We start from the raw sequence: 18,751 nt of genomic DNA, 5'->3' as shown, positions 1-18,751 counted from the left end.
GCTGTTTTCTTTAGACTTTTTTGCTTTCATTTCCTCCACAAACACATTATTGGGTTACTCTACAAACACATTACCTTGGTGTTTACTCCACAAACACATTACCTTGGTGTTTACTCCACAAATTCATTAGCTTGTGATTTACTTCACAAATACATCATACATTTTGGTATCATTCTTCACTGTGCTCAAGAAGACTAACAGACAAAGCAGCATCAGTTTGTTTTTTACGCTGTGACCTGGAGGCGTTCTGGAATACTGCACCATGTGCTCCAGACCTAGCTAGCATCCTGCTGGGCCACTGTGTTGATTCTCACATGAGGGCGTGCCTGAGGACGAGTCCAGTGTGAGTTCCTCCTGCTGGGCCCCCGTCTTTGCCCTGCCTCTGAAACACTCCTGCTCCACAGCTTTGTGCTCACCACCTGGCCTTTTTATTAATAATCTCACATCCATCATCATTCGTAAATCTTAATGTTGGCATTTGTTTGATCTTTTCAAGGCTCTTCTGCATAATCTCACTCATGTAACTCATGTAAACTTCTCTGCTATCTGAGACGTCTCCCTTACAACTTTGCTGTCTCATGTTTCTCAGGGTTTCCTCTCCTGGTTCCTCTCACTGTTTTCCTCACCATCTGAGTGAGCTGGTCCATGCTAGTGTTAACCTTGGACCTGGGTTTCTGTAAATAGTTGTGACATCTCTTATGAAAAGGAACTGTACAAATGAATTGAATTGCTTTATTTGTATCCTTCATGCAGCATGCAGACACACACAGATCCACACAAGCGAAATATGTAGAAAAACATTTACAAAATCAAATAGTTTTGAACACAGAGCTTTTAGTTACTCTTTGAAGTATTTTTTTTAGTTTTTAGCATACATTCAGGGAATAGCATCCAGTTTGAACAAAACAATGTAGACAGTTGGCTATGAACTGTCACTTCTATAGACGAGGAAGCTACCTAAACAAAGAAGCTTTGCAGTTATTCAACAAATACATCTTTTAAAACATCTACGACTTCACCAAATCATTGAGAACACCCCACAGGGTCTGCCCCTGGAGCTCATGCAGAACGCTGTCATGACAAAATGAACTGACATCACACTTTAATCTCATAGGAAACAAAACAATACAAGCAATACATGACAGAAGAAAATCTCACAAAAACAAAACGAGCTTCAAGAGTGGAAGATATACCAATGCATGTTGAATGAAGAGGACAATTAGATTACCAGAGTTTAGTTTCATAGTGTGTCATTAGCCAGTGTAATTGAGATTAACAGTTTTACTCCCCAGGACATCAACAAATGGTCACAGCTGGCAAACATGCTAGGCCAAACATGTAACTGGTTTGAACATAGGAAATGAAGCAAAACATAACTGTGATGAGTTGCTGGTAGACATAGTGATGGTTATGTTTACTGATGGGGTGCTTTGAGCACAGCTTCCACTTCATCCTCCGGCTGCAGGGTGTGCCACTGGGCCACAGGACGTCTGGGATTGGCCAGCATGTCCGACCAATGACGTAGGCCAACACCAGTCGCACCAAAGCCAATGAAGGTCTTGCCAATGGGGTCGTTACTCCCCAGTTTGTCATAGTCATAAACAGTGATGAGGAGCTGGACTTTCTGGATTGGGAGAGAACAGGAAGGAATTTTGTTAGTGGCAGAAAATAACATTAAAATAAAAATAAAAAGTATTATAAAACCATGCTCAGTTCCTTAGAACTTATTTCACTTTCAGTCTGTATTGTATTTTTATCCAAAGTTCACTCAATCAACCATATTAAATGTAGCTGTCAATATTTACTGCCTTTGTTGTTCTGATCCTTGACTACAATTTAGAGTCCAGTTCAAAACCACTGAAGGTGAGAAATCAGGTCGAGTCCTGCACCCTCAAGACCTTCAAGCCACTGTGTTACTACACAGAACACAGTCATATATAAGTCCTGTGTTTACACAGCTCCCTTTTACCACTTGTATACACTAAGGTGACCAAGGCAACGGCTTGCGATGAATCACACTGACATAACCATTTTAATGTGCTGTTAGACTTACTTACGTCCCTTACAAGTTTCCAGATCATCTGTAGATAGAACCACCATGAGCTCTATCATGGAACTGTTGCAATACATATTGATTCAATAGTTGTACCTGAATCTGTTGGAATGGGACCTCAAAGCTGAAGCTCTCATTGAAATACGGATTCAGCGTGTTCTTCTTCACCGTGGTCTTCTTCTTCTTCAGCCGTTTACCACTGTGAAGCAACACAATCTTCACAAAAGGATCTGAAATGCAAAGAATCATGGACTTCATCATTGGGCCAAATCATTTGCATGTCACGATACTGGTAAGCAGATATTACAAAAAGGCTTTTTTGATAAGGTAACGAGGCAGGGTGAGGATGGGTACCTGATAAACCACCCACATCCATCTTTTTTAGATTTTTGGCCTCCATAATGTTGACCGTAAGTTTGCCAGCAGTGGGGACATAACGTAGAGAGATACAGATATCACCCAACTTGTCTTGCTGCAAGGCAAAGGGAGGGAAAGAAAGAAAGAAAGAGACAGAGAGAGAGACAGATAACTTGAAATGAATTACATATTAAATTTAGGCCTATTGGGAAAGAGTGCAAGCTCACACTGCAGACTACAACTGGCAATAGCAGATTCTTATTTCTGGCGGGCAGCTTTTAATCCAAACGCGTATTGACAACCACAGTTGTGCAGATCTTGAATCACATAGCCATGGTGTGCTGCTGATTAAGACGTGTGTTACAGTCCAGCAGAGCTGCTGAATAAGATCAAGGGCTCAGCAGTGAAGAACAAAGACACAAACACTCTTAGCTACGTGTAAGCGGCAAGTCGGCTGGTTACTTAGCAACGGGGTATAGCGAATGTTTTTCCGGGGCTTATGCCTTTCTCGGTGTCTTGCACAGTTTAATTTTCTGAATTTTGTGAAGATTTCAAAATAAGACAAAATTAGAATTTAATACTCTAAATTGGTCCACTGCTTCTCTAAAGTTGATGTTTGGTATATGTTGTGTTTTAACACATTTAAATTGTGTTTTGGTATTCTGGATTATTTAAGGTTGGGTTGCTGATGGAACTGCAGTTTGCAGTTCTAGTCCTAGTTGCAAAAATGACCCCCATCATAACCCTTTGACCCAGCGATTCACTACACAGTAACAAGAAGTCAATGTGTTTTTAAATCTTTTAAAAGCAACTTGTGCCACCGTGATTCGACACGTTTCCAGTAACTCCATAACATCAGTTTGTTTATTACAACAAATAATAAAGCATCTTATCCGATATTAGATCTGCGAGTTCTTTCAGATAAAACTGTGCTTCAGTGTCAGTTTAAAAATAATGCACTGGAGCAAAATCAGTTTAATTTATTCAGACCTCTGTAATTAAAGCAGTTCCTTGTAGACACTTTTCAGGGCTCACGGAAATACTTTTAAAACAGAATTAAATAGAACAGAAGGAAAATAGTCTAGGACGCTCTGCATGTACCTAGCAGATAGAAGGAACATGCAGTTTCCTATCCACCCTCTAGTATGTGTTATTATGAAGCACACTACAGACGACTGCTACTCTACCTCTTCTTTGTCTGCGTTCTCCAGGTCCCTCCATTGGTGCAGTGGCTGTCCCAGGTCCACACTACTCATAGGGATCTTCATCTGGCCAATCACATCATGCTTGCCAAAACGGTCAAAGTCAAAGACTTGAAGAACCAAGGTCTTACCACCCAATTCAGAATAGGGGATCTGAGATACAGAACATGGAGAGAGAAAGAGAGAGAGAGATACAACATGTAAATACAAAATCATTCTTAAAGATGTTGGGTGATGCGATGATGAACACCATAAGCCAAAGGACCATGTAATACATTTAGTGATACCTGTCCTGCTGCCAATCACAGAATGAAAGACAAAACTACTGTGGGGGAGCAGGGGCGTCTGGGAGCTCTGGATGATATTCATGACACAAGAGTCTGGGACAGCATCACATGCTGTTACAGAGACACACACAAAGAAAGTGAACTACTGAGATGAACATTTATCTGGATCCACACGGTACACTCACAAACACACATAGCAAAAGGTGACATTAGTAGGGAAGCAAGCATCTAAACACTCACAATTCAAAACTTGAACCACATAGTACAGTGTGGTAATGGGTGCCTGCATTGGTACAATGAGTTTCAAAGGACATCTGAGTCTAGAGACAAACACATTAACAGATTTGGGGGACATATGTCTTGTTTTCCTGCCTCAAAAGCACCTGACCCAACTCAATGGGAAAATATTAGATCCATCATGAGCATCAGGTGGGATTCTAAGATGGGGACACCTGGACAGTGAAGGTGAGACCTTAAAGACGAAGGTCTCGTTGAACACTGGGCAAAGGTTTTTGCGCTGAACTTTGGTCTCAAACTTCTTCTTCTTGTCTGGAAGCAAGTAGACCTTCACATATGGATCAGATGTTCCACCAATGTCCATAGCAGCCAGGTCTCGAGCCTGCAGCACACTGACTATCAGCTAGAACAAGAACATAATAAAATACGTCATTTTGTTACTTCAGTGTGTTTATTTCACTTTATATTCTTGTTTTATTAATTAAAATAATGCTACAGTAAAAAGCTATACTTTTTAGAAACACATTAGTGTTTAAACCATGTGCTCAAACAAATTCCCTACAAGGGCATAGTTAAATGAAACCTCTTGTGCTGTACATTGGTGCTAACAAATGGTGATACCTGAGCTTCAGTGAAATTGTAGTCCAGAGCAAACTCCAGCCTTCCCAGGTTTTCATGTTCTTCTTTCTCCTCCTCTCCATCTTTTATCTCACCTTCCTCCTGCTGAATAGTAACAACAGGACACCAGTGTTCCCATTAAACATGTTGCTCTTGAGGACTCAAAGATATTAACTGCAGACAGCAGAGCAGAGGCCTTCTAATCATCTTCTCATCATCTTCTCATCATCTTCTCATCATCTGGCTCTTCTTGGTCTTAATGATTACTAAGTTAACAAAAGGTTATATAGGAAGGTTTTATAGTCTATCAGCCTCATGTGTGTATCCAAAAAATATACACTACACAGTACTTTAGTTAGTACTCACACATTCTGTACAGTACTTTACTTAATACTCACATACTATGTACAGTTCTTTAGTTGATACACAAACTTTGTACAGTACTTTAGGTAATATCCACATACTCTCTGTATGCTACTTTAGTTAACGCTCACATGCTCTCTGTAAAGCACTTTGGTTACTAGTCACATACTATACAGTAGTTCACTGAATACTCATACACTCTGTACAACGCTTTAGGTAATACTTACATATCCTGTACAGTACTTTAGTTAATACTCACATACTTTGTACAATACTTTAGTTAATACTCACATACTTTGTACAGTACTTTAGTTAATACTCACATACTCTCTGTACAGTACTTTAGTTAATACTCACATACTCTCTGTATGGTACTTTAGTTAATACTCACATACTTTGTACAGTACTTTAGTTAATACTCACATACTTTGTACAGTACTTTAGTTAATACTCACATACTCTCTGTACAGTACTTTAGTTAATACTCACATACCACACTCTGTATGGTACTTTGCTTGACAATTGTTTTCACCGTGCTTTTTAAATAAAAATGACACTCTTTTTCAGGAAGAGTTTGTATTCTTACCTTGGACATTGCAGTCATCTCCCCCTCCTCTGCAGCCTTGCGTCTGTGTGCCACTCCCTTGCGCTCCCTGCCTTTCTTGGACTTCCTCTTTTTGCCGAAGCACTTCTTGAAGGCGCAGAAGATGAAGCATGCCACGAGGGCCAGGAGCACCACCACCACGGCCCCCACCGCCCACATGGGCACTGCACAGAGGGGAAGGTCCATCACCATGGTAACAGGTAAAGGATGCCAGCAGGGCAGGTGGGGGGGGGGGGGGGGGGGTAGGGAGAAGAGCCCATTTTGCTCATGTGCCTCGTTTACAGGCGTTTATAGGGGCCCATTGACATTGAGAGTGTACAGGGCCCAGAATGTGCTGCTACACATGTGCTGCTCCGTGGCTACACTACCAAACTAACTGCTGGTCCACTGCAATGTTGCAACCCGAGTCGCTCTACCAGCGATTTCAGTAGCTCTCATTGTACTGGCCACATCATTGCTGTGGTTTTATAATCAACAGAATAAAGAAATTCCAGATTTACACGCGTGTCTTGCTTTTTCCAACGTCCACCAAGCATTCACTGATCATATCCCCCTTTTGGAAAAAGATTGTTTCGACTTAAAGTAAATTATTTTCCCTGGAGAATTACGCCATGTTCTTTTAGCAAACCTGTTAAATGGCGAGACATACCACAATGGCATGCCAAAAATATCATATATCTTTTACACATGGAGCAACCAGGTTCTTGTTTCCAGGAGTAGTAAAAGTTATGCCCATCGGAGCAGACAGTTCCAAATATCCCCTTTGGGTAAGAGTCATGAATGTTCAGTTAAGCTTGCAAAGTAGCAATGATACAACCATTTTCAACTCTTCTTGATAGAAAGGCTTACCAAGCCTGGGAAACCTTATGTCTTATGGTTATGTGAATTACACTAGCATTCACGTTCATTACTTAACTGAACAGTTCAAGTTCAGATTTCACAAAAAACCAACAACACTACTCATGCACAATACTGCTCTTACTCACAATACTGTTCATACTCAGTGCCACAAGACAGGGCAAAACTCAACAGGTCCCACATCTCATTCTGTTACATCCTCTTAAAATCATTTTTGCAGTCTTTAGTCTTTTTGTACTACAACACTGAAACTATTTATTAAAATGTGCTCAGGTGACAGTATTTACAGCACTTCCGCCAACGCCACTATGTAGTTATTTATTACAGTAATGTGCTACATGTTGAAGGATCAATTCAGAAATACACTGTGAGACCAATAGTCAAGAGCTTGGACATAAATTCATCTTCTGTTAAAGACGCATTAGCATAGATGCCTCTTTGCATCCCCAAGGATAAGTGATGAATATCTAAGTCGTTCTGGATTAAAGTGTCTGTGAAATGTTGTAATGTAAATGCTTCTTAGCTGCTGCTAAAGGCTTAGCCGGCTGTAACACTGCTTTCTTGGCTAATGTCAATCAGCTCAAAATGTGTGCACAATGTGTAGCAAAAAGATAGCATCAATCCAAACATTTCAGTCCTTGATGGTGATAAGCCTATTACAAGCGGGGTATTTTCTGGTGTATGTAAATGGCTGCACAAATGACTATGCAGTTTTATTGGAGCTAGTCCAACTGTGCTCTAGTCTCTTTTACAATAAGGTGCATTTTACAGCACGGAGTGTCTTGAAGACATCTCACCCTTTCACCTAGAGGCCAGCAGGGGGCAAATACTCACGTGGCAGGTGCTCCAGTTCATTCATGAACTTGCTCTTCATGTTGTCATAGTTGTGGTGTGTGGGAGGGGCCAGGGGAGGAGTCTGGGGAGCAGAGTGGAGTTTGGGTTCCGCTTCCGGTTCTGGCTTTGGTTCTGGCTCAGCTGGTTCAGCGGTCCGGCGAATACGGACTGCCATACTGGCAAATCTCATGGGAGTAGCTAGACATGAACATTGGATTAGAATTTCAATGCACACCCACAAACACAGCATCAGAATGACACAAGACAACACCAATAAACACAGCACCCACAAACACAGCATCAGAATGACACAAGACAACACCAATAAACACAGCACCCACAAACACAGCATCAGAATGACACAAGACAACACCAATAAACACAGCACCCACAAACACAGCATCAGAATGACACAAGACAACACCAATAAACACAGCACCCACAAACACAGCATCAGAATGACACAAGACAACACCAATAAACACAGCACCCACAAACACAGCATCAGAATGACACAAGACAACACCAATAAACACAGCACCCACAAACACAGCATCAGAATGACACAAGACAACACCAATAAACACAGCACCCACAAACACAGCATCAGAATGACACAAGACAACACCAATAAACACAGCACCCACAAACACAGCATCAGAATGACACAAGACAACACCAATAAACACAGCACCCACAAACACAGCATCAGAATGACAACAAGGAACACAAACACAGTATCCAAATAACAGCAGCCATAAACACAATATCAGAATGACAAGAGACAACATTGCGGTGTAAAGCACACCACCACTAGACTTTAGAGCAGGGGAGGCTCGTTCACGGGATATAATGGACTCGTCTGGGTTTGGTGGTAGCCATGAGAATGGTACATGTCTGACAGTATTGTACCAAGTGTAAAGTTTGGTAGAGAGGGGATTATGGTGTGGGGTTGTTTTTCAGGAGCTGGGCCTGGCCCCTTAGTTCCAGTGAAAGGAACGCTTAATGCAAGACATTTTAGACAATTCCATGCTCCCAAATTTGTGGGAACAGTTTGGAGCTGGCCCCTTCCTCTTGCAACATGACTGTGCACCAGTGCACTACGCAAGGTCCATAAAGACATGGATGGCAGTCTGGTGTGGATGAACTTGACTGGCCTGCACAGAGTCCTGACCTCAACCTGATAGAACACCTTTGGGGTGAATTAGAGTGGAGACTGAGAGCCAGGCCTTCTCATACTTCAGTATGCGACCTCACAAATGTACTTCTGGAAGAATGGTCATAAATCCCCATAAACACACTCTTAAACCTTGTGGACGGCCTTCCCAGAAGAGTTGAAGCTGTTCTAGCTGCAAAGGGTGGACCAACGTCATATTGAACCCTATGGATTAGTAGTAGGATGTCACTTAAGCTCATATGTGAGTCAAGGAAGGTGAGTGAATACTTTTGGCAATATAGTGTATGTAAGGATATGTGTACACCCATGCATGCTCATGTGTGGGTACGATTATGTGTTTACATCCTTATGTGTGTGTATGGGTATGTGTATACATGCCTGTCTGTGGTTATGGGTATGTGTGTACATGCATATGTGTGTTAGACAGATGACTAACATGGCCGACTCTAATACCTTATCTTTCTCGCTTTCTCTTTCATCCCAAACAGGAACCCACCATATTTTCCTCCACACCCTCTCTAATTTATAATGGGATTATCACCATTAATCCAGAAGACTAGAGTGAACGCTTCACAAAATGAGCCACTCTTCCATTTCTTGCTCAGTCTCTCTTCTTCTGATGTCCCATGCCAACAGTAGATTTGATGGGTTCTCTTTGCTTTTACAGAGTCGTGTTCAAACCCTTAACCTGATATTCCACATGATAAACTCCAACTGACCTGCACCTATTTTTCTTTGCTCAATGCCTTGTGTCAATGTGAACAGTATTACTGAGTTTATGTTACTCTTGGCGTCTAGATTAGAGTCACTAGCTATATACGCTGATTACAGAAACCCACAGCCTGCATCCTTGATGCCTATTCATCACTGACCAGACTTAGAATGGTTTAATTTACTGCCCTATTTAGGTGACGAAGGGGAAAATATGCTATTTGCAGAGGAGTGACAAACCGATAAAACAGAAAAGGCTCGAATCATTATTACACAAAGTAAGAATAATCATCTAATGGCTCAACAGCGAACAAAACGTACTCTAATCAAAAACTGACAAAGTGTATGTCACAAACAGCTTCCCACCACTTATTTTAGGTTGTCATATTAAAGTTTTTACTCTTCTATATCCCTTGACAGTCACAAACTGTTATTTATGTACAGAATTGTGACCGTGTTGAAGCTGTTTATTCCACTACGGGAGAAACCCATCATCATGTAACGGAATGCACACGAAGCGACTCTGTAGCAACAGGTAGTGACGTCCGATTTCTCAATTACTGAGTGAAATGGTTTATTTGTTTTTCTCCTACCGTCTCATCTACTATTTCACGAAAATGCATACAGGCTATAAAACGTGCCAGTTACACTGCATAGCGGATCCCCGTTAAACTCCCGTACATCGTTACATCTCGCATACTGAAAGTAGGCACCAGTCTTACCACAGATAGATTCTTCCTGTTCGGAATCCCGGGCTAAATATGCACCACACAACCTTTCCAAAGTTAAATGTCGAGACCTCGATTCAGCCTCACGCAAAACTGTGCGCTGATATTTCTCCACAAGCTCCCTCAATCATTTCGCAACCAACTGAAAGAATGTTATACTACCACTATCACCCCACCCCCCACACGCCCCCTCACGGAACACACCTCCCCCATAACCCACACCCCCACCACCCTCAGCACCACCACCCCCACCTCACCCCCGCGTCTCTTTCAATCACATCGCTGTCAAATCACAAAATGGTCCGCTGCTCTAATCTTTCTGGTCCCCCATCCCTACCGCATCTGTTACTGTAGAGATTCATACATTGTTGACATAAATGAATTAAAAAGACGCAAAGTCAGTGTGGTAATGTCTACTTCTCTTTTTTTATCACGTTGTGTTAAACTCATCTTTTTGCTCGTTAACAATAATTGCGTTTATGTTTCCCCTCGGGAGATACGAAATGGGCTTCAACGGCCTTTCGCCTCTCACTAATCCGCCATAAAACGTGTATGGCGACAGTATTATTCTATCTGGGAATGTGGACACTGTGGATGGACATCCCACTGATCTGTTTGATCACCCGTTCATGAGTTGCTCTTTATTTTATTTTATTTTTTACCTATGAACACTCTTCAGAAAAGTCTGAAACTCACATAGGCTACCTTCTTCAATAATGTGAAAATATTGTTAAAAAATACACAGTAACACCGTTTTAGTTCATTATATCAGTGAGGAAATTCTTTGAACTTTATCAGTCTACTCAAACTATGAAACCTCTTAGGACAATAGCTGATGTGTCTTTAGGGTCCTTTTGTTTTAGATCAGCGGAAAAGGTTGAACAGGAAGGGTTGGGGGAGGGGCTTTCTGTAGGAGACAAGGGTTGGGGGAGGGGCTTTCTGTAGGAGACAAGGGCTGGGGGAGGGGCTTTCTGTAGGAGACAAGGGTTGGGGGAGGGGCTTTCTGTAGGAGACAAGGGTTGGACCTGCTGAGGTGGAGAGAAGGTAAAAGGTTATCTAGCATCCACTCAGGACTGGAGTGAAGCTTGCTAACTGCTGCTTGCTGTCCCAGTGCACCTGCTGATGCTGACACACACCTGAACTAAGGTAAGAACTCTGTTATAGCTATCATAGGCTTTGGGTAAGTATTGTTATTAAGGCTGCGAATCTTTGGGAATCCCACAATTCGATTCAGAATCGATTCTTGGGGTCACGATTCGATTTTTTCCTGTTTCTTTCAGATCCCAACGATTCAATTAAAAAACGATTATTTTTCCGATTAAAAAACAATTCTCAATTCAAAACGAGCTACTCCGGTCTGCTGGCATGAAAGTAAAGGTAAAGGTTTTATCAACATATTGCAATAATGTAAACACACAAAGGTAAATCCAAGACAACATGTCTGTTTGAGGCTGACACTCAGAACACTACATTAAACTAATAAAACTGTAGTAAAGTAAATAAAATTGGTAGGCTTAGGCTAGCTGCCAGAACTGGCCACTACTCAAAAATATTATTATACAAAAATACTGCTCTTTCTGTAAAAAACAACAAATTGCTTCATACAAGAATTAGGCTTAGACTAGCTGCCTATTTCTGAGAACATGCCACTTCCAGAAACAAAATTACACATTTTTCCTTAACAAATCACAATATATATATATATATATATATATATATATATATATATATATATATATATATATATATATATATATATATTAAAGTGCTCCCTAAAATAAAAGTGCTGTTACATTAATAAAATAGGTAGGCTTACGTTAGCTGCCAGAATTTCCGCTTCACAGAAGAAAAAATATATATATACCGTATTTTCTAAAAGCCGCATATATCTACTGAACTGAACACATTTAACTGAACTGATCAGTTTCTGAATGGTCTGAATGGTGCCTGTAGCATTTCACGTGCGAGTTTTACTTTCAGCCGGTGTTGTGCCGAATTCAGACTCCCCTCGTTTATCCGCATAAAGACGCTACAGATTATGTTGTCGATTTACGTTTCTATGCATAAATAAGAGCTAGACTTTAATTATCCATCACGCCAAACGGCATTATCTATGTCCAAAGATACACTGGCTGAAGTTCACTGAAGTTCACCTCTGACCACATGACTTCGCAGTACTACAGCAGTATTATGTCTAAATATCTAGTTAGGACAGAACTAGAGTGCTCAATGAACTAAGTTATTTTTATTTTTTATTGTAACTTTATTTTACCAGGAGTTATAATCACTGTAACTCCTGAATATCATCTGTAGCATCTTTATGCGTGTGCAAACGATCAAGCCCATTCTAACCCGGGCCGGGTTGACGGTAAAATCTAAAGTGTTTGCAAATGGTTGCTTTCAAAGACCGCGGAGCCGTTTGGACTTCATACTTTAGCGGCGCAACAACAAATACCGTACACTGCACAACCCTCTGTAGCTTTACTAGCATGCCTGCACATAGTCAAGGCTGTTTCCTTGTTTTGCCTAGCACTACCGTGGCTGAGAAGGCACACACACACCCGTAAAAAAAAAATCGATTTTTTGAAAATGAGAATCGATTCTGAATTGTTCAATGTTAGAAACGCGATTCGAGCTCGAATCGATTTTTTCCTGCACCCCTATGGACTTAGAAAACTTACAGTCTATACAGTAGGGGAGACCAGGTATGGTTGTAACATGGGATGAGTTGTACACCATCAATTCCACCGATCACGGATAAGATAGGAGTCATATGATCATTCCAGTGTTTACCCAATTCCTCCCTTATCCTACATGGTGAATATCAAGGCTGGAAACAGGCACATGCAGATTCCATAGAGAAAAAACTGATTTTGAGGTAAGAAAGTAAGACTACATTTTGTTTAGTACTTATACTATTGCAGATAAAACCATATGAATTATATTACATTAAACTGTAGTTTTTCAGGTAATGCATTTTTCCCCTGTTAATTTCAAATCACCAATGTTTAGCTAGCTAATACAGCTAGATAAACAATGGCTGTCAGGAGTGGGGTGGGTTGTAAACACAGCTTTAAAACGTGTTACAACCATCACCTTACATACAACTAAGAAAACTTTCTTGATAAAAAAAAATTACAGAAAGCATAGGCAGTGGAAAAGAAAGTGTTTTTTTAAGCGTCTGATGAGATCACAAAGAAGGACAAGTTAGTCAGATCAGTTGCGAAGGCACATGGTATCTGCCATGTAACACACACACATTGACATTGTTTATTATTTGACCTAAATGTTCTACCTACAGGTTTGTTCTAGTACACTAATTTACACACACACACTCCTGAGTAAAACGTTCCTGAGTAGAAAGTGGATATGAGTTATGGTAAGTCACACACACACACACACACACACACACACACACACACACACACACACACACACACACACACACACACAGAGAGAGAGAGAGAGAGAGAGAGAGAGAGAGAGAGAGAGAGAGAGAGAGAGAGAGAGAGAGAGAGAGAGAGAGAGAGAGAGAGAGAGAATGTTCTGGATTGTTCTTTTATTATTTTATTTCAAAAACCTCTTTTTGAAGCATATTGCATGGTGTGGCCTCTGTTTTTGCTTCTTTTGTCTAATTGTTACAACTTACCACAGCATGTGTTACAACCTACCCTGCTAGTGGGGTAGGCTGTAACAAAGGAACACCATGTATTTGACATCAAATCACGAGGGCTGTGATATTTGAATTGAGTTTTGAATCGGTGCAGTTTGTAGTAAATAAATGTGTGTACTTTTTATAAAAGTTTGAGAACTCTAGCTAAAAAATCTGGTCTCCCCTACATGTTAAACAAAATTGATCCTTAATATGTTGGAATGGCACCTTAGCACATGTGTGCAGCCTGAGCCGTTCCCCGGTGCACTATGTCCTGTTGTAAATTTTATTATTACTGTTCCTTGCTACACTTTGAGATAAGGTGAGCAGAGTAAAACAGCCAATATTCAGGCCTGGGAACATGAGGCAGGTTTACCCATAATTCCTCACAGCCAACGAGACCTGAAATTGTGTGATATTTGAATTTTGCTTATTAATCATGTTTAAGCAGCTCATGGCATTTATTGGAGAAATAACGACCTGGGAGATTTGGTCATTGTAGTCTTCACATGTTCTAACTAGAACCTTCTTTGGCTCTGAGAGGATACGAGCTCATCAAAGCATCTTTAATGGCAAATCTATTTTGACTGCATGCTATTGCCTTATTCTCCCACATGAACATTCTTTCATCTGTCTGCCCTCAGTCATGTCATCGTCAGTCTCTCAGCTATCTGAGCAGCTGTTCCGGTGCCCAGTGTGTCTGGGTGTTTTCATCCAGCCGGTGTCCCTCCCCTGTGGACATACGTTCTGCCTCTCCTGCATCCAAACCCAGTGGGTGACGACCGGTTCCCCTCACTGCCCCAAATGCTCCGTGGTCTTTCGTGCTCCTCCCGAGTTCCGTGAGAACTCCTTTGCTGATGAGATGGCCCGCAAGATACGGGAGCAGAGAGGGAAAATCCCGCCACAGCATTGCGGCGTTGCAGTGTCTATGTGTGATCTCTGCTCTGTGGGGAAGATGAAGCCCGCTGTGAAGTCCTGCGTGGTGTGTTTGGCGTCGTATTGTGAGGAGCATGTGATTTCTCATGCGGCGCGCTTCAGCAAGCACACGTTGGTGCAGCCACAGCGCCCTCTGGAGGAGAGGATGTGCAGGACGCACGAAAGGCCACTGGAGCTCTTCTGTAGATACGATCAGACATGTGTGTGTGTGTTGTGCATGGACGCAGAACACCAGTCACACCACGCCATTACAGTGGAGAGAGAGTGGGCAGAGAGGAAGGTGACGGCAACGGCAATAATTTATATTTATATCATATACCAAGCACTAACACAAGCACTATGCATTTGTACTCATATCATTTGTATTGTACGTTTAAAAATCTTAACTGTTCCATTTCAGTGACGCTCTCACACTCACAATCTGCTCTGGCCCTCCATGTTGTCCTCTTTAGACCAAGCTGCTGAGAACCCAGGCTGATATCCAGCAGATGATTCAAGAGAGGATACAGAAGACCAAAGAGATTAAAAATTCTATACAGATGTGCAGAGTATGTGCAGTTCTTTATAAGTGGGATGAGCAGCTCATGAGCAGTTCTGTAAATCAGATTCACCATCTCTGCTGTTTATTATTTGAACCATCTATATCCTAGACAATACATGCTGACAGCAGTTTCAATCTAAAATGCAATTCTAATATTTTTTAAAACATTAACTATGAAACAAAGGTCACTGTACTATATAGCTTACCTACCTAGGTCAGATATACTTAAAAGATATACTTCCTGTCTCCAACAGGAAAACACAGGCAGAGAGATTGCAGCCGGTATTGAGGTCTTCAGTGCTCTGGTGCACTGCATCGAGAGAAGTCAGGCTGAGTTTGTGAAGGTGATGGAGGAGAAGCAGATCGCAGCAGAGAGCCAGGCTGAGGAGCTCATCACACAGCTGGAGGTGGAGGTCGCCAAGCTAAAGGCAAAAGAGTCGGAGCTGAAACAGCTCATCCATTCAGAGGACTACCTCCATCTCTTGCAGGTCACCATCCCTTTCACGGATCAAATATAAAAGATTTTTGTCCTTTGACAGAGATGTGAATTGAGATTGTGTGTTAAGGCGATGGCTGTCCAAATATCAAATTCTGAATTGTATTTCTTTGTAATATTTTCAGCAGGTGGATCCTTCTCTGAGTCATGTTTCCTGTGTTAATGACTGGAGTCAGACCACAGTCAGCACCAGGCTAGGGTTGGGCCTGCTCAGAAGCACTGTAATGCGTGTAGAAGAAGTGCTGAAGACTCAAATCCAGACCATCACTGCCGGAGGTCAGCACTGCATTATATATTTATTTAGCTGTATAGTTCCCATGATGATATTCAAATGTATAGTACACAATTATGCCTTTTGGAATATTTTTTGGGATATAAAAGTATAAAAAGTATAAATCTATATATAATGCATACAATTATCCAAAGCCCTTAAATAACTGTAAAACGACCAAAACACAAAAATACATGTAAGTCTTCTTTAACACTGGAATCTGTACTGTGTCTTTCTTTCACAGAACTTGAGGCACTAAGTCAATATGCAGGTATTAGAACTTTTGAATCTTCAGTTAACCCTAAACATGCTAAGTATCCTAGGCTGACTTTTACTTTCCAGTTGCATGTTTTGAATTTTTACATATTTTTTACATCTTTTACATCGGTTATCAAACATTTTGAATGGTGTAATTGCACTGCTCTTTTATCACGAGTCCTTTAGATGTACCACTATAGAAAAGAAAAGAAAATGATGTTCTTTTACTGATAAACATAGACTTCATGCAACATGGAGTAAAATAAACACATAAATAAATAAAACCAGAGTCAGTGATGAGAGAAAATTCAGTTAGGGAAATCACCACTCAAAGGACTTCTAACATTTTACCAATTATCTTATTTGTTGTGCCCTACAAGCGATCACCACCAACAGCTTCACAAAAACTTGGTCTTGGTCTTGGTCTTGGTCTTGGCCTCACTGGTGTTTTTGTACTTAGTGGCTTTCTCGAACATATTATTGCTTCATTTAGCCCAGTATAATCAATATCTACTTAACCATCAGCTTTGTAACTCTAAACCTTTGTTAAAATTTCTTTACTACTTTCATCAGGAAAGAGTCCTACCTATCTGTCTGTTATTTTGGCTGAGAGTGGGGAAGATATTTGGACGGATGTTCGAATGTGGGGTTGATATCAACAGACTCCTCTGGTGGCTGGAGCTTGGCAGGAGTTAGCAAAACTCGTCAAACTCTGTCTGAAGTTTAAATGTTTACTTACTTTGCAGTGGATTTGACCCTTGACCCCACGACAGCAAACCCTTGGCTGGTGGTGTCTCCAGATGGGAAGTGTGTGAAGGACGGGAACGTGGAGCACGATGTTCCCAATAACCCCCGGCGTTTCGACACAGCTCCGTGCGTCCTCGCTCGAGAACCTTTTTCCAGGGGCTGCAGCTATTGGGAAGTAGAAGTGGCCAATAAGACAGCTTGGGATGTGGGCGTAGCCAAGGAATCAGTCAACAGAAAGGGCGTGGTCACACTGAGCCCACAGGACGGCTATTGGGCTATTTGCCTGAGGGGGGGGCAGGAATACAGAGCGTGCGATGGCGAATCGGTGCGGCTTGCACTGTGTCCACGGCCCCAGATTATTGGTGTGTTTGTGAATTATGAAGAAGGGCAAGTGTCATTTTATAACCCATTGTCCGGTGTGCATATCTACTCCTTTACACGACAGCGCTTCACTGAAAGGCTGCTGGCTTTTTTCAACCCTGACATGAATGAGTCGGGCGATAACAAAGCTCCTTTGGTGATACGAGCCTTTAGTCGACAGGCCGTGGATGCTTATGATGGTGTAATGATGTGAGGGATGGCTGTTTACATCTGTTTCAACAGATGAGCTGTGTACTTTAATCTATATCTGTTATATTGTTAAATAAATATTGTCATTGGTGTTTAATACATTTAGTTTAATGAGTAATGAAACTGCATCTGTTTGAGAGTTGCAAATTAGAATATAAATACAAATATAACCTGGTTTAACTTAAATACATTCACAAAACCTACTTTAAACTCACATCACCTCTCTCCTTCTCTCTCTGTCTTAAACACACACACACACACACATTTTAATCCTTCTTTTTTCTCTGTAATCTGATTATCTTCATAGACCTTCTGTTCTTTTCTTAATAAGTGTGACACAACACTGCAGCCAATCAGTTCAAACTAAATTTGTTACAACCAATCACAGCCAAGTTTTTGCATTACTATTAAATTATTTTGTATTAGGGCAAAGAAACGTGATATTTCATTCATGCCATAAGAAGATTATGCATATTCAATTCTCATAAATTGCTATGTGCTTTATCATGAGGCTCATGCAGTATAAAATCCAAAAAAGAGTGTAGAAGTTACACTGGTTGGAGAAGGATGAAAAATGGAGAACAGACAGATGGAGGAAGTAGAAAGACAGACAGAAAGAGAGAGAGAGAGACAGATTATTAAGGAGATTAGATTGGGGTCAGTGAAAGAGCATCTTACAAGCAGATTTTCCATCCTGCTTTAAACTCAATGAAGACACAAGTACAATGAACTGAAACGCAGAAAACAGAGAGGAAGACAGAAGAGGTTTTGGCAGGGGACAGACACGGATGACAGGTCATGGACATACTGGCAGTGACCAGATGACTTAGATGAATGAGCAAGAAGCCAGCAGGCAGCAGTAAGTTCTCTTTAATATCCGACGTATTCTACTTCTTTAAGCGACAAGAGCATTTTCATCAAAGGTAAGGATAAAATGAGAACTTCTCCTTTTCACTCCTTGTACTGCCTTGATCCCTTCATCCGCTTAAACTGAACAAAGAAAAAGCTTTTTGAATGGACTGGAGGGGTTAAATGTGGTGATAGCCAGGTCAGTGTTTCACCTCTAGATGAAGGGATTGCAGTAGATCTTGCAATAAATTATCGACCGTGGAGAACTTTAGTGATCCTAGTTGTAATTTCTAGTTGTGAGAAGTTTTGTGAGTTCCTGGGTATAGTGAAGTCAGTCTTAGAGTTAGTCTAATACTCCCTCTTTCTGAATAAACTCTACCACATGAGATGACAAACAAGTCT

General features: G+C 41.2%; 2 protein-coding genes across 12 annotated transcripts; one reads left to right on the top strand and one right to left on the bottom strand.

Moving 5' to 3' along the window:
* Nucleotides 1-726: 726 nt before the first annotated feature.
* Nucleotides 727-12,771, bottom strand: syt5b (synaptotagmin Vb). Of its 10 annotated transcripts, none has more exons than XM_077012993.1 (9): nucleotides 12,711-12,771; nucleotides 7,414-7,611; nucleotides 5,704-5,885; nucleotides 4,758-4,859; nucleotides 4,372-4,539; nucleotides 3,598-3,765; nucleotides 2,408-2,525; nucleotides 2,150-2,283; nucleotides 727-1,624 (listed from the first exon to the last, which is right to left on the bottom strand). In XM_077012993.1, exons 1-9 carry the CDS (start codon nucleotides 12,766-12,768, stop codon nucleotides 1,415-1,417), a joined length of 1,338 nt encoding a protein of 445 aa, XP_076869108.1. In that variant the 5' UTR covers nucleotides 12,769-12,771; the 3' UTR covers nucleotides 727-1,414. The 10 variants fall into 10 exon arrangements, 7 of the variants coding, with proteins under 7 accessions (XP_076869108.1, XP_076869110.1, XP_076869109.1 ...); XM_077012995.1 differs by lacking the exon at nucleotides 12,711-12,771 and adding an exon at nucleotides 11,846-12,531; XM_077012994.1 differs by lacking the exon at nucleotides 12,711-12,771 and adding an exon at nucleotides 10,024-10,175.
* btr33 (bloodthirsty-related gene family, member 33) lies at nucleotides 11,059-17,597 on the top strand. 2 transcript variants are annotated; one of them, XM_077013003.1, is made up of 8 exons: nucleotides 11,088-11,175; nucleotides 12,859-12,907; nucleotides 14,326-14,897; nucleotides 15,070-15,165; nucleotides 15,413-15,646; nucleotides 15,780-15,930; nucleotides 16,170-16,196; nucleotides 16,930-17,597. In XM_077013003.1, the coding sequence occupies exons 3-8, from the start codon at nucleotides 14,328-14,330 to the stop codon at nucleotides 17,502-17,504; spliced, it is 1,653 nt and encodes a 550-aa protein (XP_076869118.1). In that variant the 5' UTR covers nucleotides 11,088-11,175; nucleotides 12,859-12,907; nucleotides 14,326-14,327; the 3' UTR covers nucleotides 17,505-17,597. The 2 variants fall into 2 exon arrangements, with proteins under 2 accessions (XP_076869117.1, XP_076869118.1); XM_077013002.1 differs by lacking the exon at nucleotides 12,859-12,907 and having other exon boundaries at nucleotides 11,059-11,175.
* Nucleotides 17,598-18,751: the final 1,154 nt, after the last annotated feature.

This window comes from Brachyhypopomus gauderio, chromosome 7, assembly GCF_052324685.1.
Source record: "Brachyhypopomus gauderio isolate BG-103 chromosome 7, BGAUD_0.2, whole genome shotgun sequence".
Taxonomy (NCBI): domain Eukaryota; kingdom Metazoa; phylum Chordata; class Actinopteri; order Gymnotiformes; family Hypopomidae; genus Brachyhypopomus; species Brachyhypopomus gauderio.
This window is presented reverse-complemented; position numbering and strand designations above follow the sequence as displayed.

Coding starts and splice junctions, on each gene's coding strand:
- syt5b (XM_077012991.1), bottom strand. CDS start 8,122: ATGCTGTGTTTGTGGGTGCTGTGTTTATTGGTGTTGTCTTGTGTCATT. Junction 3,766..4,371: donor ACGAGACCTTCGTCTTTAAG/GTCTCACCTTCA, acceptor TCTGTATCTCAG/ATCCCCTATTCTGAATTGGG. Junction 2,284..2,407: donor GGATGTGGGTGGTTTATCAG/GTACCCATCCTC, acceptor TTTGCATTTCAG/ATCCTTTTGTGAAGATTGTG.
- btr33 (XM_077013002.1), top strand. CDS start 14,328: ATGTCATCGTCAGTCTCTCAGCTATCTGAGCAGCTGTTCCGGTGCCCA. Junction 15,166..15,412: donor ATTCTATACAGATGTGCAGA/GTATGTGCAGTT, acceptor TGTCTCCAACAG/GAAAACACAGGCAGAGAGAT. Junction 16,197..16,929: donor GGCACTAAGTCAATATGCAG/GTATTAGAACTT, acceptor CTTACTTTGCAG/TGGATTTGACCCTTGACCCC.